Source organism: Neolamprologus multifasciatus, chromosome 22, assembly GCF_963576455.1.
Source record: "Neolamprologus multifasciatus chromosome 22, fNeoMul1.2, whole genome shotgun sequence".
Classification (NCBI taxonomy): domain Eukaryota; kingdom Metazoa; phylum Chordata; class Actinopteri; order Cichliformes; family Cichlidae; genus Neolamprologus; species Neolamprologus multifasciatus.
In genome coordinates this window covers 4,700,210-4,720,199 of record NC_140459.1, presented here as the reverse complement: position 1 = coordinate 4,720,199, position 19,990 = coordinate 4,700,210, and the positions used below count along the sequence as shown (strand labels likewise).

General features: G+C 37.2%; 1 protein-coding gene and 2 long non-coding RNA genes across 4 annotated transcripts in view; all 3 read left to right on the top strand.

The window, feature by feature from the left end:
• The window catches only part of LOC146492689 (uncharacterized), a 246,327-nt gene that overhangs the window by 63,427 nt on the left and 162,910 nt on the right, over positions 1 to 19,990 (top strand). For both annotated transcript variants that reach the window (XM_085148350.1, XM_085148351.1), the window contains exon 6: positions 10,198 to 10,338. In XM_085148350.1, the coding sequence (XP_085004476.1) occupies positions 10,198 to 10,338 (141 nt within the window). The remainder of the gene's footprint in view (positions 1 to 10,197; positions 10,339 to 19,990) is intronic.
• Positions 3 to 9,317, top strand: LOC146492695 (uncharacterized). The gene is made up of 2 exons (XR_014871902.1): positions 3 to 7,539; positions 7,578 to 9,317. It is a non-coding gene; the product is annotated as an uncharacterized LOC146492695 (long non-coding RNA).
• Positions 13,645 to 18,913, top strand: LOC146492694 (uncharacterized). Its single transcript, XR_014871901.1, has 2 exons — positions 13,645 to 14,517; positions 15,441 to 18,913. It is a non-coding gene; the product is annotated as an uncharacterized LOC146492694 (long non-coding RNA).

The following is a 19,990-nucleotide window of genomic DNA, read 5'->3' as shown; positions in this document are numbered from 1 at the left end:
ACCCAGGCTTTAAAATATCAGGGGTTCACAGGTCGCGGGGGCTTCAAACGGGGGCTTCTGTGGGTTCAAGGAATCTGTGGATAAAGTTGACTGTTAAGCGTTCTCATCCATGTCTGGCTCTGTAACACTAAAACTCACAGCATACTTGCTGAAAGACAAATCTCTATGGGAATCATTGACATGCCCTTAAACAGGCCTCATCATTAATTCATAAAGTTCAAATCTTAGCCAGTTTTAATTGCTACTAATGATCTCCCGAGCCCTTCTGTTTGTTGTCCATCTGCTATTGGCCATATCATTCATAAATATGATGTCATTTCCACTGCTACGTCGACGACACACAGCTCTACCTGTCCAAAAAAAACTACTTCTGCTCTCTCATCCACCTCCCTCTGTGTTTGCCTCCAAGAAATCAGATCCTAGTTTTCCAGGAACTTTTATAAACCACGGTTCTCTTATTTGACACCAAATCCCCCTTGCCAAGACTAAACCGTTGACCGTTTCTCAGTTTTTGCTCACATCAGGTACCACATTTGGTCTAATTCACACATCAGTTATTGATCATAAGTCTCGTCTCTTTGGTCTTCCCATCCAGTCCATCCCTAAATTTCAACTGGTCCAGAACTCTGCTAGTTGCATCAACATCGTTCGCCACATAAAGTCTATCATTCAACAACTTAACTGGATCCTGGTTGAATATTGTATTGATTTCTATTCCTCACATTTAAAGCAATCCACAACCTTTCTCTAGAGTACCACTTTGAAGTTCTGCACCTCAACACACCTGTTTGCACTCAGGCCTTCTGGTTCTTCTGTCCATCTCACCGTACCATCCACCCATTGACTACCATGGGGTCAAAAGACTTTAGTTGCTCTGTCCTCTGCCTGTGGTACTCCCTCTTACCAGACATCTGTTACACTGCTACACATTTAAAACCCATCTTAAAATGCACCTCTTAACCCTTTAAAACCGGTCAGAGCAGCACGCTCCGTTTTGCGTAACTATTTTTAAATCCCGGTAGCTCTGCAACCATGTAAGCTAGCGCAATAATTTTTTTTGCATATGAAACCGGAGGAGTTGTACTTACATCTTATGCCATCAGCTTGTCCTCGGTCACAGTTTCCTTCCACATATAGCTTTGCAAAAACTGCATAAAAAGCACTTGCAGCAACAAAAACATAATATTCCAGAAACACGCTTTGCCGATCCAATTGGCTGTTCATAACACTTCCTACTCCATCAGCGCGAACTATCGCATGTCCGCCATGACCTGCCCGAAAGTGACGTCATTTTCGCGGAAATGTAGTTTTTTACCATCAAGGCCTCATGAGCTTATACTGGTGTTTTTAAAAGTTATGTTTGTCTTTATGACTTTCTGTGTGGTTTCTGGGATGCTTAGGACTCATATTGCACTGCTGGAAATAGTTTATTTTGATGCATATGCTGCTTTTTTGCAAATTTGCATTGTAATATTTATTTTTGTTTTTCCTGCAGTGTATAAAAATTGGTGTATTTCAAAAATAAAACTATGAAGACACTCAAAATAAATTTCCTGTGGTGGGAAACTATTTTGTGCAACTTTTTTGTATTTACAGTTTTGAGGGATAAGCCTCTTAAATTTCTCTAACTAGAAAGATATGTTAAAAAAACAAAAACGATTTTCAAATTTTTTGTAGTTTATTGCACTTTTTTACAATTTATGTAATTACTATGCACTTAATGCAGACATATTATTAAAATTTAGGCTGTAATGGTTGAATTGATGTATAGCAACTTGAAATGCTCCCAAAAATGGCTCCACAGCATGTAAAAATATAATATAAGCTCTGGCGGACTTGGTTCTATGGTAGGTCTTAAAGGGTTAAAACGAGTATAAAGACTGATCATCATCCATTTGTCTCACAAATCCTCTTTTCTTTATGATTTTATATTTATATATTTATATATTTTATAGATGTTTTTATATAAGGTTACCTCAAATGTTTTGAACGCTGCCTAAAATAAAATAATTCTATAAAGGGGATTTGTTTTTAACTTTGTAATTATAGGTTTTCTATGCATAGTTTGGCTTTGATTCATGCAAAACCAGGTCAGAACAGTACAAAATATTTGTTTGTGTCAACTCGTCAACTGTTATGTGAAGCACCAACTGCAAAGCCTGATTAAAGTCTTCTTTCACCCTCCATGGTGAAAGAAAACTTGACAAGCCACTGAAGCCACATAAGGATGTGTCATATTTGTTGACGATGCTACTAGCTCAACCTAGTACCTGATTTGCATACTGAGATTTGATCAGATACTCCACTGAATCAAAGTAATTAGTATGCCTCTTATTACCAACGCCTCCTCCACATGACATTATCCAGACAACCCTTTTTAGAAACAGAATGAAAGTGAACACCAGATGCAGTGAGATCTGTCATATCCACTACACACCGAACACCAGACATCCATGCACTTCGTTTTGTGGGCTTGATCTGATTGGTCAGTCATAGTCTTTGAAGAAAGGAAAAAGAAAAAAGACATTTTATTATGTCTGGAAAATTAAAGATGGATAGTAATATTTTAAGGCTCTCACACAGTCATAGAGTCATGTTTACTCTTTTCTGTTTATTAGAGATCTAAAAGACATCTAAATGGTAAAACAACCACTGAGACTAAAATTGAATTAAATCTGTTTTGAAAGTGAAATTTAATAGATGTTTTTGTGTGAAATTGTTGTGATCTGCTGCACAACACTGACTCCAGATACACAGATTAATATTAAGCTTCAGTCAAAACTTATTGTCCCTATCCTGTTGGGGCTGTCAATTAGTGCAGCGGTCCCCAACCCCCGGGCCTCGGACCGGTACCGGTCCGTGAGTCGTTTGGTACCGGGCCGCGAGAGTTGAGGCTCAGGTGTGAAATGTATGGTTTTCAGGGTTTTTATCGGTTTTCAGTGTTATTTTGTTATCGTTTTTATCGTTTACTCGGTTTTCCTGGGTCTTTTCACGTGTGTTATGAATACATCTTATTTTTTTCGGTATCGGTACTAGTTTTGTTTTGTTGTATTTATCTGTGTCCGGTCCATAACGCAAAAAAGGTTGGGGACTGCTTCATTAGTGGATGGATGAGTAGTGCTGGTTTACAACAAGAATGATCATGAGGAGTGTTGACAAGGATGAGATGTCCTTTCAAAAAATATTTGATTTAAAAAAAAAAAAAGCCTTATTTTCCATACAGCTTTCCAATGACCTGAGAAGATGTCTTTTTTTTTTTTTTTAATCTCAACATGTGGATATCCACCTGGATCTATGTTTTTATATTCGCAGTAAATCTTTAAAATGTATGGTCTGCTCAGTTTGATGCTTTTTACGTGTTGCAGTGGAACAAGTGAATATTTAGTTCGGATTTATTATTGGTGCTAACATTATACAATATTAGCCACTGTATAAAATCTTTTCAATTCAATCAAACCCAAATCAACAAACTGAACCAAACTAAAAAAAATAAAATAAAAATATGATTTTATTGATATTCAGCTTTTTTTCTATTTACTGTTTTCAAAACTTCACTCACTTAAAAAATTCTGTTTTTTTTTCTGTTTTTATAACACGTCCCATTCTAACAGCATTCATGTCTATACTCTGTGAAAAACCTTTATTTTTGGTGTCATATGATTTTCCAAGCAGCTCATATATGAAAATCCCCAAAATAGTAAAACCTTGAGTAAAATGACAAAATTGCTCATCAATTAGTGCTGCTACTGTACTGTTGATCCTTGTTAAAATGTTACATTTCTTTAATTAGGAATCTGTAGCTAAAGAGTTTTACCTCATTTTGTGATCCTATATAAAGTATATGTTATATGTTATGTTTCAGCAGACTGTTTCTAATGCTGAAACTTTATGCATTATCAATTTTGTAGTTTCTTTTCACTCTGCTGAATTGAGAATTCATTGAGTTTTGCTGTACGAAGCCTTGCAGATGGAGAAACCTTATGATTAAAAAATACATGAGAAGATAAATATTCTTCTCTTCATCCCTGAAGAGCACACTTTTTGCACACGAGTACACAGTTAAATTTTACAACCACCTGCATGTTCATGATGCACTCTCTGTAAGCATGACCTCTTCACTGGGATCATAACATTTACATCCAATCTAATCGAAATAAATTGACCGAGTGTATCCAGGTGAAAGATACAATTCTCTATTGATTTTTCTTTATTACCTTTAAACTCATGTCTGCCGCACCTCATAATGTGAAATGTGTGGTGGTTCTAACTCTTTATATAATTAAATTATGCAAATATAAAATTTAGTTGCAACATAAATCCAAACAAGGTCAACGAGATTTCCCTGGATACAAAACATTTCACACAACATGACGACACAGCCTTCAATGTGATTCCATATATCACCTGGAAAATGTTCACTTCACTCGCCATCTCTCTACCTTCACTGTCTACCAGTCATCTTGGCTCCTGTGAAATCCAGGATCCTTTTCTAGCTTTTCAGTCAGTTTTTTAATGTATCGTGTCACTGTGCTTGTAAAATGTACGCCCAGACTAGAAGGAAAGCCCAAGTGAGCGGTTCACTTGTCACTAGGGATGCAACGATACCAATTTTTTCAAACCGATACGATACCGATACTTGGATCTGAGTACTTGCCGATACCGAGTACAAAAACCGATACTTCTACCACACACACACACACAAATACAATGAATTGGAAGACAGGTTTTATTTTATTCTCTGCCGATAAAAAATAATATCTTATTAAAAATGACCACAAAAAAATTTCAAGTGAAAAATAAGCACTTCTGTTAAATTATTGCGGAGTCTCCACATTGTAATTTAACAAAATATCACTGAACTATTGGCACTGTCTCGAGCTTTCAGAATAATAAATAAACACTTCTGTTTGGAATAAAATAAATACAAATTAGGTTTGAGAATAAAATAAACTTTTAAATTGTTGCAGAGTGTCCATATTGTAAACAAACAAACAAAATAACGAAAGTATTTGGCATTGACGAACGATCTCCCCATCTGCCCGTGGATCATCAGTCCACTGTGCCGTTAAACCAAGGACTGACATCGCGCACACACTGCTTGTCTTTACCTCTTTAGAAAGTTTTGGCACCATTATCTCCCTGATGTGTGGGCGGCTGGGAATTTCATATCACAGCTCGAGTATGCTGAGAAGACGGTGCAATCCTATGTTTTCCACGACTGGCATTGGCTGGTCATCCAGAGCGATAAAATGAGTCGAGCCTCTGTTATTTTAACTGCCCGTGGATTTTCTCTTGACATTTTTCATCGCTTTTCCAAAACCTGAGTTAAAGTTGGCTGTTCCGGTCCACACTGCTGACATTTTGTTTAGCCTAGCTACAGCAGCCTCCAGTTTCTCTTTTTTTATCTGGAGCCGCCAGCCTCACTCGCCTAACCCTGTGCCTGTTTAGTGCGGGATGTCCTCCTAGTGGCCAATCTAAAAAACTACAACAAAAATGACAAGCCACCCTCTGATTAATGAAATAAGTTAGTATCGGTTCGTGGTATCGGTTAACTTTTACGAGTTAACCGATACCACATTTTACAGTATCGGTCCCGATACCCGATACCAGTATCGGTATCGGTGCATCCCTACTTGTCACCACTTCCAGCGGCAGAGTTCATACTGAAACAGATGCTGCATCCCAAGAACGAGGCTACATATGTCATAAGATGTACACGGACTGGCTATTCTGACTGTCTAAATCCTATTAATCCATCCTCCGATATAAAGATTACAATGTAGAACGAATGTTAATAATTTCATTTCAGCTAGTTACCCAACATATTGCACTACAGTTACAACATAGTCGAAAAGACAAGTGCATTAAGTCCCCAAACCTCGTAGGTTAACATGCACTTCTTGCACTTTACTCATATACACATGGCACACTCATTGTCATACATATATACTCTTATACATACTGTATAAATGGATTTTTACCATTAAACATTGAAAACAGCTCCATACTAAATGAAGCCCACCTTCCTTGATATCTAGTGTGAGGTTTCTACCTGGATGGAGTGAGCAATCATCATGGTTTCCGCTCAGTGATTAGTGATTGAAGCCTGGAGCGGAGTGTTTACACTGCTGCCATGTTGCAATATTGGATGCACTAGATATGTCTTCTCCAGTTGTGAATGAATCTGAAAAATAACCCCGTCACTATATCGGTGTTTATGTGTTTGATACTTTTGAGTGTTTTCCACACTTCTGCTGCTTATGATGGATATTTTATAGAACTTTTCTAAACACCAAAAGTATAATTTGATAATTCAACAAAGAAATGTTATCATTGTACAACTCGCAACTCATTTACTTTGTAATTCATGGCCACAAAAAGTGCTGTCATTGTAGCTATGATATGGTTGACATTGCTGCAAAATTTAGATTATTTAAACCCAAAAAAGAGATGACAGAAATGCACAAAAAAATCCTAATGACTGGGATGTGAGCAGAAGACCAACTGCACTGTCATTCTGTATTAGTCACAAAGGAATTTATTATATCAGCACTGACACGCAACTTAGGGAAATTATAAAAGTACTAAGAGGCTGTGAAGTACAGAGAAAGAGCAGCCACTGGCCCTGTGAAGGGTCCACTTCAAAGGGTGAGCCACAAAAGGATTTGTGGCTATTGTACGGATACTGAAGTTGTACGGATACTGAAGTTGTAAATTCTGTGAACTGTCCTTGATAACATTCTTGACTTTACATTAGCTCATCACAGCAACCTGTTTCACAGAAACCAAGAGCCGGACACTTTAGAGGTCATCCATCCTTCCAATTCAGGGCCGCAGGGAGCTGAAGCCTATCATATAGCATAGCATAGCATCTTTATTTATAATGCACTTTACATCCAACAATGTTGACCAAAGTGCTACAAATATAAAACAGAGAGGAAACAGTTTAAATTACATATAAAATATCTTAAAATTAAAAATAATATAATTAATAAGAAAACATATTAAGAGACATCAACAAGTCCTGCTGTGCTAAAAGCCAAGGTAAATAAATATGTTTCAAGACGTGATTTAAAAACAGATGAGGAAGGTGCCTGTCTAATATGTAAAGGCAACTCATTCCACAATTTTGGTGCTGCCACAGCAAACGCCCAATCCCCTCTGATATAGCAATGGGCAAGAGGCAGTGACTAGATAGGTCACCAGTCCATTACAGGGCTAACACAGAGAGCCAGTCATCCAAGGCCACCAATCACTAGTTAACTTAACTTGACACTTTTTGAATTGTGAGAGAAAGCCAGACTACGAGGAGAGAATCCACCCAGTCAGTGGGACAGCTCCACGCAGAAAGGCCCCAGCTGCTGTGAGGTGATGGTGTTAACCACTGCAACCTCTGCTGCCCTCAAAGGAGATGTATTGTTTTAAAATACATAAAATAAAGTGTATTCCACATGTCACAGAGAAATGCATTATTGCAGTCGACACACGACAAAAACTGTTGCTGGTTCAAAGCATTAAAAAATGTTAATTCTGAAATATGTCTCATAGATGAAAAGATTATTTATGATATTTAACAGACCAGTGGGTGATTATTAAAGCCTACATTCTTTACCCCCATGAGTGTGTTAGCCCCGAAAGGTCTGAAGCCATGACTCTCTGTTAGAGACGCGTACAGCTGGAGACTGTTGATTAGTCACTCCTCTTATACTTGTTTGAACTGTGCTTGGAATCTTCTGCCTCAGGTGTGTGCATACCCATATGGAAAAGATATATATAAATCTTATAAAGTTTGTATCTGTCTTGTATGAAACTTGTATGTAAAGCATACAAGAGTGAAAACACATATAAGATCCCTTAAAAAATTATATAATGAAACTTGTATGTTTTGTATACTTACTAAAAAAATATATGAAAGTAATGAGAAAGTGGCCACTTTCATGAGTAAATCATATATGTTTTTACTATTTCTTTTCCATATGGGTAATCAGTTCATCGTAATGTAAAGTCTATGTTGGCAAGTTTCTGTGGTCATATAAAAAATGAGCAGGCCGAGGCCCCAAGTCTTACAAAACTCAGTGTCAATGAGGTGACAAAAGTCACATCACAGGGTCATGGGAAGTTCAGGATGTGGAAAGTAAAATGAAGACCTGCATATCAAAAATCTGACCCTGTCTTGAGGAAAAACACGTTTTTAATGCAAATCATTTAAAAAAAATAGCATAATAATAGAAAGTTAACACTTGGACCACATTAAACGTTTTAAACATATTTAAATCGTTAAAAAAAGAGTGAGAGAGGCTACAAAACTGTCCTGCTCACCAGCTGTTTTAAAGTGGTAATTTGCAGAATTATGGAAACTCCACTGAAATGCTTTATGAAGTTGGCAGCATTCACATTTCGTGCTCGATTGGTAGAAGGCCTTGTCATCAAGACTAGAGCAAGATGTGCTGTTTATTTTACATAATATGTTGATGCTCAATCATCCAGGTAAGGAAATCCCAAAAAAAACATTTTCAGCAGGAGAAACGTTTCATCACTCTTTAAGTGACTTGTTCAGTCTGAAGTAATCTTCATCAACTTTTGGGGATTTTCCATAATAAATAACAGCATTCTGTATGATAGGATGTAAGACAGTTGTTGTTTTTTAATGCAAGTTACAAATCAGTGTTGACTTTACAGCCACATTAAAAGCTGCGCCTTTCGCTGCAGGAGAGCTTCCAGCAGATCAAAGTCTGATCTATTATTAAATTTTCCTTAGACAAAGAGCGAGTCTGCTAATATTTATTTACTCAAACTGAGAATACTTGACACACAAATAAATTTAGAAACTGGATATTCAGTTTTTTATTGAAGTTGTGCTTGAATTCGCTTGTCATCAGCTGTTTTATTGTCACTGGGACATTCATCAGCTGCTTGACTACAAACTGACTTACGATGCCCAGAGTGACATCCAAGCACATTTATAAAGTAGCCTTTATAACACTGCTTACCTCATTAAAGTCATGATCTCTATGATTCTACTGGAATTCAAGCTATGTAGGAGTAGAAAGATTTCCACTAGATGTAGGTTAGACACTTGTGCTAAACAAGGGCACTAAAAGGCTACATTCCTTTGCTAAGGATGAAAATTCCCTTCACATCATGAGTGGACTGAGTCCTTGGATTCAAAGAAACTCTTGCAAACTAGTCTGTGATAGTTTTCTGAGACCATCAAACACACTTGTATTTTTTTTCTATTTCAGTGTATTTAAATAAGGAAAAAAAAAACAGCATCCCTTGCTTGAACATGTGCAAAAGGATTCTAGAAGTTGAATTTTTTTTAAAAAAAGAGTTCTTTATTATGTTGGAAGGTGTATATTTTCTCATGTCTACCTGATAAACGTGTCATGGAATAATCTCTTTTGCCCCGGTAGCTTGATCTAAAGTAATTCAATTAATCTGCAAAAGACTAAGAAACAATTTTTTTTCTGGTATGAGTAATATTTGTACACAATATAGGGTGGAGAAAGCAAATAAGTAAATAAAGTAAATAAAATAATCAAATAAATCTACTTGGTCATATTAGTCCAGTGGGATTACAATGGGTCATCAGGGAGGCTAATCATCTAGAGCAGTGGTCCCCAACCCCCGGGCCTCGGACCGGTCCGTGAGTCGTTTGGTACCGGGCCGCGAGAGTTGAGGCTCAGGGTTTTTATCGGTTTTCAGCGTTATTTTGTTATCGTTTTTATCGTTTACTCTGTTTTCCTGGGTCTTTTCACGTGTGTTATGAATAAATTTTCTTTTTTTCGGTACCGGTACTAGTTTTATTTTGTTGTATTTATCCGCGACACCTTAAAGGCCGGTCCATGAAAATATTGTCGGGCATAAACCGGTCCGTGGCGCAAAAAAGGTTGGAGACCGCTGATCTAGAGACTTGATAACCTGAACTGAATATTAAATTGTCAAATCAGCAAAACTCTGTTTCCCACAATAATGAAAAAACTGTGCACATTTCAGCGTACCTAGTGGAGGAGTCATCTATTCTGTGAATTCACATTCATTATTTCAGGTTGTCATATGCATTTGAGTAGTTTTTCAAGCTTAAGTCTCTGTCCTCTCCAGTATCTGTGCATTTCCTGGGACCCATCAGGTAAAAAAAAGACCTTTAAAACAAATCTAGTCTCTCGGTCTCATGTTGTTCTCTTTGTAATCCTACAGGCGTATTGCCAAAGGTGTTTCTGTCCTCACCCACGGAGCGATGGCTCTGCGGAGGGACCAGGGAGCCACAAGCCGAGCGCAGTACGCTGGCAACTGTCAGAGCGACGGCAACCAGACCCATCGAGTGCCAGACAGAATCAAGTAAGTGGCAGGGAGCGCGAGGGACAGAGGGTGACTTTGAAGTTTGCTGTATGTGAGAATCTAATGTGACTGGCATCAGAGCGAACAAGCAAACAGTGCAACGGCATGGAAAGGCAAATAGTTGCCAACAGTTTTAATCAAATGTCCTCATTCAAAGCAAACCCAGAGAGCTGAGTCATTCTGCCCTGAAAACAGCTGCTTTGTTTTTATAGCAACGTTTTACAGATGGATAAACTCCACATAGAAAATCCATGTTTTCACTGCTGGTTTCATTCTGCATTTGTTAATGCTAAAGATTTACAGCGCAAATCAGCCACAACATTAAAGACACTGACAAGTGAAGTGAATAATATCGATCATCTCATTACGATGCAATATGCTGCTGGGAAATCTTTGGCCCTGGCGTTCATACTACTTTGACACATAAGATCCGTCTAATTGTCTGTTAGAGCTCAAGGACACTCATTCCAAAGACTACTCACTGACACTGGTGCCAGCAGCCTCTCCGAGCAGGACAATGTGCACTGTCACACTACCAGAACCACTGAGAAATAGCTCAGGGAACAGCACAAAGAACCCAAGGCCTCCAAACTACCCAGAACCCAAAACCGATCAGGACCCGCCAAAATAAGACCAATCGACAGATTGATAGTTTAGTGACTGATTGGAGTGCATTGCAATCATGCTGTCAATCAAACATTGTTTTTGCTTTGCAACGACCATTAAATTGCATAATAAAGGAACGTGCAAATAGTTGACTGATTTAGCAACCGTGCAACATCGTCCTCAGTCTTAGTCCATTAGTGCTCCTTTATTCTGTATGACTGAATTGATGCAGTTGTTTATTTAAAAAATGGGCTGTTTGTTTCAAGACAAAACTTAAATATGTGCGAGCTTCACTAATATAAGAAAACAATTGATAGATTTGTAGGGAGTATTTTGAGTTGTGCACTGCTGCTTGGTGCTTAAAACAGCAGCTAATAATGATATTTATTAATGATTTTAAAGGTCTGTTTATATGCAGATTAAAACCTAATATATTTTCTCCAGTGTTTAGTGGAAAGTCTTTACTTTTCGTTAATGACTCAGACTCAAGTTCGTTAAGTTCAGTCAGATGACTTGCATTTGAAATGGTTCATTACAGCAGCAGAGTATAGAGAGTTTGGTTGATCACTCTGCAGATATGTTACAAATACAATTTGAGTGTGATGGTGGATGCTGATTGATGTCAGGCAGCAGATGCAGGGCAGCAGTAATACTTACATGTCCGATGGAGGAGGAGGAATGTTTTCTGCTTACAGAGACTGCCTTATTGGTGTCTGTTTGGTATATTTTGTGAGGCGAGTGAGGTGTAGTATTGTAGCCTGTGTCACACAAATGGCTGCATTTCTAGTTTGACTGTGAATATAGTGACATTAGGTGCAATGGATGAGTTGACAAACTGGTTACAACCAAATTTAACATTTGCATTTAGGACAGTTTGCCCTTCACAATCAGGGAAACTTTAAATATGTGAAGCAAAGAAGTAAAATAGCAGAAGTCCAACTTTTAACTACAAGCTTGTTCGACTGCTCCTGCTCTTTGGCACGGTTCCCTCTGGGAACTGTTTGGTGGAGTTGGGTTTTACTCTCAGCTGTGCCAGAGTTACCGTCTGGTACCTACTGCTACTGTATGCTTGTTAATTGTGTGCAGTTGTATTGCATTCACAAATTATCTGCTATTAACTGTAACACTTAAACACCTTCTGCATAGTGTTCTTTCAAGGGCACAGACCATCATTTTGACCCTTACCATCTTTTACAACATGGAGTTCCAGATGGTTCCATCTTTGTAATGCCAAAAGAAAGTCATTTGTTCCGTCGGCTATTGTTTTTTTTGTTTTTTTTGTTTTTATCTTTTTTTCGTCTTTCTTTTTCTTTCCACGTTATACCCCTAATTAAAGATTGTGAAATTATCATGTAGTTTTAGACTGATTTGTCTGTTTTCAAATACTGTTTTCAGAGAATCATGGCCTTATTTTTCTGATTACAAAGAGAACAGAACATACCGTAGAGGTTTTCTGCCCCATCTCATCAGGTGGAGATAAAACAGGAAGCCAAGGCCGTCACTTAGGCGCCGTAACAGAGAAAGCATGTGGATTTTTAGTTTGGAGGGAGGCTGAAGCTATAAGAATGTGAGAAACGGTCAGACACGTTGAGATCAGGCGGACACCCTCCCGCGCTCATCTCCCCTCCAGATGGTTAATGCTCAAAAGTGTTTGTATGGAATAATAAGAATTGTATGAATTAAAGTAATTGTTTTTTTGGTTTTTTTTTGCCTGTCCCGTTTGGCTCTTGGCTATTTGTTTTTAAGCATATTTTGAACATTTCCCCTCAAGGTTTATATATTGTTGTACACTTGGATCTAGTATTGTTTGTGGATGGATGGTGTTGGTATGCTGTCTGCAAAGCCAAAGTCCCCAGAGTTCATTTAAATTGTATGCTAATCAAGAAGAGTAAAATATATGCATGGAAAGCAGTTGGTGTAGTCATAAGTACAAAAACAATGTATTAATATTGTGTAAGTATTGAGCGAGAATACTAAATGAGTTGTGGCTGTGTCTTCATCACCAGCTGTTTCTCATATCTCGTGCCTCTGTCACAGCAAAATGTGTTGCTGGTATTAAATACTCCAAAGTTCATTTTTGGATAGTTTGTAAAAGATTTTTGTAATGTCGGACTGTCTGGGGATTTTTTTTTCTCAATGCCGTAAAACTGCAAAAGATGCAGTTACAAACATTTACAGGTGTTTGAGGTCAAAATGATGGTAACAGTGAAATTTGTGACTCTGACACTTTGAGGATGGGTTTGTTTGTGGCTACCATTTTTAAGTTTTGAATTAGCATCATGGCAGCAGGCATCTTGGGTTTTGTCCCCAGTGATGACTTTAATGGGTGCATTACTAATAGAGGTGGGAATCACCATACATCCCACGATACGATATTATCACAATGCTTAACGCACGATACGATATTATTGCAATTTTTTACAATATTTTGCGATATTCAGATTCTGTACATAAAGGTAAACTTTATCAATATTCATTTTATCTAATATCAAAGTCTCACACTCAGTCTTTCTCTCATTTCAGTTTTATTGTTGACAAACTGAACGGTTTGTATTACAGTCTAGTCCAACTTAACTGAATCAACCATCTGGTACAATTATAGCTATTCTGAACTATGCAGTTTATGAAAATTATGCAGCCCCTTCAGCAACTGAAGAATTTGAGGGTAAATTAAAACAAAATATAATTTTACATTAAATAAAAAAAAGTTTTAAACTTAATTAAAATAAAACATGTCTTAAATTAAAATAAGTAAACTGTCACATTTGGACAGTGAAGGAATGTCAGGATTCTTGCTCAGAAAAAGGATCAACATGCTCTGAAGTCAGAGCACAAAAACCTTTTTTTGTAACAAAATATCGATTTCTGCTGTCCCTGTATCGATACATTATTAGCAAACAAAATATCACGATGCTACACAGTATCGATTTTTTCCCCCACCCCTAATTACTAAGTCATCAATTAATACTTGTTACCAATACATCTTGGTAGCAATACTTGTACTGTTAAGTGCACAGGAAGTCATATTTGTCAGATAATGTTTTAAAAGAAACACAGAAACACTGGATAGGCTCCAGTTCAACAACTCAAAATAGCCAAGGCGAAGCCTAGCAGATGGCACCAGCATGCACCTGTCATGAAAAACAGTTAAGCTCTTAATAATGCATGGCTTAAGTCTATGTACAGGTAAATTCTGTTATTAAAAAAAGTTTTCTCAAAGAGTAAACTTTGAGAAAACTTTGAAAATGTAGACCAACATTATCTTTGTATGATGCTGTTTATTTCTCCTGTGAAGTTGGGCATTTTTTCACGGACATTTATAGGAAACAACCTTTGCACCCTAGTGGCCACTGGAGGAATGACAGTTTTGACACTTCTGAGTTTCCAGGTACAGGTGTCAAGGGGGGTAATAACCCCACTACTTTACTCCCACATTCTGTTTTTGTTTTTTTAATATTTGTAACTGCCCATACGAGTTATCATCAAACTCCTTGCTCCTTGAGCAAGAAAATGAACTGACAAGTGAACAAAACAAAACAATTCTGCCACATTAACCCAGTGAACATGAGGCAGGTTTAACCCTTTAAAACCGGTCGGAGCGGGCACGCTCTGTTTTGCGTAACTATTTTTAAATCCCGGTAGCTCTGCAACCGCGTAAGCTAGCGCAATAATTTTTTTTTGCATATGAAACCTGAGGAGTTGTACTTACATCTTATGCCATCAGCTTGTCCTCGGTCACAGTTTCCTTCCACATATAACTTTGCAAAAACTGCATAAAAAGCGCTTGCAGCAACAAAAACATAATATTCCAGAAACACGCTTTGCCGATCCGATCAGCTGTTTGTAACACTTCCTACATTGGATTAGACGTCAGCGCGAACTATCGCATGTCCGCCATGACCTGCCCGAAACCGGAAGTGACATCATTTTCGCGGAAATGTAGTTTTTTACCGTCCGGGCCTCATGAGCCTATACTGGTGTTTTTAAAAGTTATGTTTGACTTTATGACTTTCTGTGTCGTTTCTGGGATGCTTAGGACTCATATTGCACTGCTGGAAATAGTTTATTTTGATGCATATGCTGCTTTTTTGCTAATTTGCACTATAATATTTATTTTCGTTTTTCCTGCAGTGTATAAAAATTGGTGTATTTCAAAAATAAAACTATGAAGACACTCAAAATAAATTTCCTGTGGTAGGAAACTATTTTGTGCAACTTTTTTGTATTTACAGTTTTGAGGGATAAGCCTCTTAAATTTCTCTAACTAGAAATATATGTTAAAAAAACAAAAACGATTTTCAATTTTTTTGTAGTTTATTGCACTTTTTTACAATTTATGTAATTACTATGCACTTAATGCAGACATATTATTAAAATCTAGGCTGTAATGGTTGTATTGATGTATAGCAACTTGAAATGCTCCCAAAAATGTCACCACAGCATGTAAAAATATAATATAACCTCTGGCGGACTTGGTTCTATGGTAGGTCTTAAAGGGTTAAGGAGAGACTCAACAATAAGTCTAAATTACAACACTTAACCACAAAAAAGAAAAAGCAGTTGTAGTTTGTACGTATATGACAGATTGATGACAATATCAGGGAAATCTCGCCTGCACAGACGAGCAGATCAACTGCAGATGGATGGTTACCGCAGGTTGCCTGCCTGCACTCTTTAATGAAGTGAGCAGGTTCATTTTAAACTCGGCAAAACATTTCATGCCCTTCAGAATCTTGCTCTCCATCAGCAGCAGGGCTGTCTGTCACGCTGACGGGCGCAGAGGCTCATGGGACTCTCATCGAGTGGCAGTGATAGTCCTTGCTACAGCTGCATGAACGACACCTGTAACACATGAAGGGTTTTTCTCTCCGGGGAGATATACACCTTTCCAAAAATATCTCTGCTCTGACTGAAGTGGCACTGCGAAATCAAACTTAACCTGTTTTTAGCTGCCGTGTGGCCTTATTCACATGCAAACAACTTGGGAACACTTAATTCTGAATTAATAGTAATATATGAAAACCCCACTGGAAATCTTGAAAGCCCAACTTGTCATTTTAGAAGTTAGAGCTGATGAAATCCAATGCAATTCAATACAGTTTAGCTCACATGCAGTTAAACCTACTTTATATACCAAGCTAAACAAGAGACAATTGAGAAGGGGCAAACAAATCTATGTGTAAATCTTTACTGATGGTTAATAAACTGTGCTGTCAGAGATGAGCAGTGCCCACAGATTTACAGATTAAATTTCTTTGCCAGTCGTAAACTGAAAGATTGGTTTGGGAGAAAGAAAAAGAATCCAAATAAATATGTTACACAGTGAAAGCTGTAAAATGACCCTAGCAAAGCACAGTAAGACATCAAATAGACTGTTTGACTATTTAATCTAGAATAAATCCATGTGGTTACAGTTAAAATCCTCCACTTCCTATTTGGAAAAAATAAACAACTAAATAAATGAAAGCTGTTTGCTCAGTTTGCAGTTATTTCCCATTATTGCCTCTGTGCACGAAACAGTTGGCAAAGAAAAAATGCTCATGATCACCTCCTCAAACCAAACTATGAGGCTCTTCTGAGCAAAGAGCATAAAGTATTCAAATAAACAAATAAACAAAAGTCCAATCATGCTTCCACAGTGAGGATGACGGCTGTACTCGGCTTTCAAGGTTATAAAATTCAAAAGAAACCTCCATTAAGACCAGCTTTAATTCTTCACTTTGAATCTTCTTCAGACTAAAACAACTCCAAACATAAATATGTTCTTTACAACACCATTAATTCTACCGTCATGCTCTGTGCCAGAGAAACAAATAATAAAGCTACATGCTTTTTAAACTACAAGACATGGTTGATACCTTAAATATGAGTTGTTTTTATTGGTGTAATATTTCCACTGTTGAATTTTTCAACAGCGCAAAAACACTGATTGAGGATGATTTTTCAAAAACCCCAGATTAATAGGGTGGAGGCAGTGAATAGAGTGGAAAATGTTTGACCTTGAAATGATATGAATTTGTTTTATATTCAGTTTTTTATCTGTGTTTTGATTCAGAGCTATTATAGGAATAAATGCTCCTTCATGACTGATCGTGCAATCTGTTGTGAGGCGCTTTCAGAAAAAGCCTCCCGTACAATGCTTGTTTGTTTTTGTTTTTTTTTAAAGCTGCAACGTAGTGTTACAGTACTCGTACCTTTTTAACCCCTTAATCCCTCGTATGTCATATTTGATACAGTTTTCCTGAGTTTCCTTCTAAATAAATTGCTCAATACATTTTTAAACAACAAATTGCAACAAATGACAAATGAAAATTCATATTTGAATTTTTTTTTTAAATGTTTTGATTTTGTAATTGTCCATTATTAAAGAAATTAGAATTTCCTGGCGGTTATTTCATGGTTCAGGATTTAACAGGTTAAATTCATGCTATCTATGCTTAGACAACAGAAGAAACCCTTAGCTTTGGGTTTATTAATGGATCTGCACAGCCAAGGTAGGGGAGGGGCTAATTGCATTAAGAGATTTTATTGGGCAATCTATGGAACGCCAGGACTGCCATAATGAATTAATTAAATACACCATTAAATAATTAATTAAATGTGTCAATAATTAATTAAAATGGGAAATAATTAATTAAATAAATAGTTATGACACATGTAATTAATTAATTATTGACACATTTAATTAATTATTTATGTATTTCACATTTTAATTAATTATTGACACATTTAATTAATTATTTATTGACACATTTAATTAATTATTTATGTATTTCACATTTTAATTAATTATTGACACATTTAATTAATTATTTAATGATATATTTATTTATTTCATTTTGGCAGTCCTGGCGCCTGGCTCTCATCATGAAATAATTTTATCTGTCAACCTCACCCATCAAACTCAGGGGGCGGGGTTAACGCTGATCGACTCAAAACCATTGCTTTGGCCTGGTGGCCATTGTTTTTAGCACGCAACAACCAGCATGTGGAAACTAACAGAACTGAACTTTGAAAAACCCTGTTTGTGTGTGTCACCAAATACAGTTTTAATATTTTTTAAGCCGAGAATGTAGTGGTTTAATCTTCATGTGTCTGGTCGGTTTCTCAAGATAGAGCCTCTTTGCAAAAGTGCTTCGATGATTTCGGAGATGTCTGCCCAGTCTCACGGCAAAGCGTGGATAGACCCGCTCGCCTCGCAAGCAATCGAGCTGTTATTACCACCGACAAAGCGCAGGCCCCGGTACACAGCTGTAATAATCCCCGCTGACACGGGCTTCTTTTACTGAGGTTATATTTATCAGGGTTTTATTTCCTGATGTTCGTATGTGTCCTACGTGTTTCAGTCGCCAATTCTGAATTATAACTAACATTAAAAACATGTTTAAGGAGGAGAGAGAGCAAATAAATTCGATTAACAGCTGATCTTTGGGCTTTTGTTCAGTAATCAGCGTGACCTGTGTATAAACACATAAAAGAGATAACGTTGGTGTTTCCTCATGTAGTAACTGCTTTAACTGTACAAAGGTTGTTCGAAACTATGACACACATACAGACTTCATGATGTTCGGCTAATATTTTTATTGTGAATATTAATCATGAGGGTAAACTGACCTGTACACCACAGAGCGAGGTCAGCATATCCACGATATCTTCAGCTCTCTGAGTTAACACAGAGTTTCCCAGCTGACTAATCTAACTGTCATCTACGAATAATTCACGGGTCATGTCAATATGATTTTACAGAAAAGCATCCTTAATACTGCCAACTATCCCAGAGACGTGAAAATCTACAGCATAAAGAACAAAAAATATAGCAGTCTAACGCAACACTGTAACAGAGATGAACGCGTCAGTTTGTCGCAGATCAAAGTGGAATGAAAGTGATTGGTTGAACAGGTGTTCGTGATCTGTGTTTTCTGCATTTTCATCAGCGTAAGAGACTCAGCAGTTATAACAGTTATACATTTAATAAATTACCAAATGAACGCAAGAAACGAGCAAACCTGTTCCGACAATTTGAGTTTGTGTTCCCTCAGCTGCAGACTGTTTAAATGTTTGAGAGGAAGATTAGATATAAAGCAATCGTCAAACATAGACTCAGTCTGCGTTCACATTTGATATGAGGCCAGGACGGATAATGGCTGTGTCTTGTTTTAAGATCATACATGTAAAATTGTTGTCTGACCTCCGTCGATCCAGCCGCTCAGAGTTAACTGAAGTTAACCTGGATAAATTATAGTTAAGGAGTATCACAGATAACACCCACGTGAGCTGTGTGACTGTTCACTACTACACTGAAATCAGTAGGCTATTACTGAAATACACGTGCTATTTCATAAACTATGATATAAAGTCCTACTAACATGTTTAGTTTTAAAGGACACCTTCCTGCCTTTAGTCTAATTCATTAGCAGTATTAGTTTTCTTCTAACATCCAGAAGTCTGCACCATGTGTTTCATAGTTTGTAACAAACCTTTGACAGTTAAACATAACATGACCGAAAAAGCAAAAAAAAAAAAAAATGAATAAAAAGAGAGAGAGAGAGAAAAAAAATCACACAAATTATATGTTAACCTCATTTATTTTTAGTTAAGTAAACTCTAAAAATTCTAACAGATCGCTGGTGCCTAGAATACAGTTGAATAACTATTAAAAAACAGATGATATAATATTTCTGTCCAGGTTGCAGTCTGCATTATGAACATGTAGTTGGAAACTCTGCTCCTCTCAGTGGAAATGCGCCTTCTCTTTCCTCTTTGTATAAAAACATTTTAAAAGTCAGTTTAATCTCAAAATTTACTGTTAAATCCAAAACACACCAGATAAAGAAAAGCGAATGGTTCAGTCTAACACATGTGCCAGTGAACCATTAAACGTCTGTAAAACTGTGCAGTTCTGAAACGTAACTTTAACCTCAGCCAAACCGATTTGCTCAGTTGTAAATAAAACAGCGAAGTAAACGTGACCCGACAGACAGAACCTGAGTGAATTAAGTCCAGCGTTTAACCACTGAGAGCTAAAACTCAGCTGAGGTTTCAACGC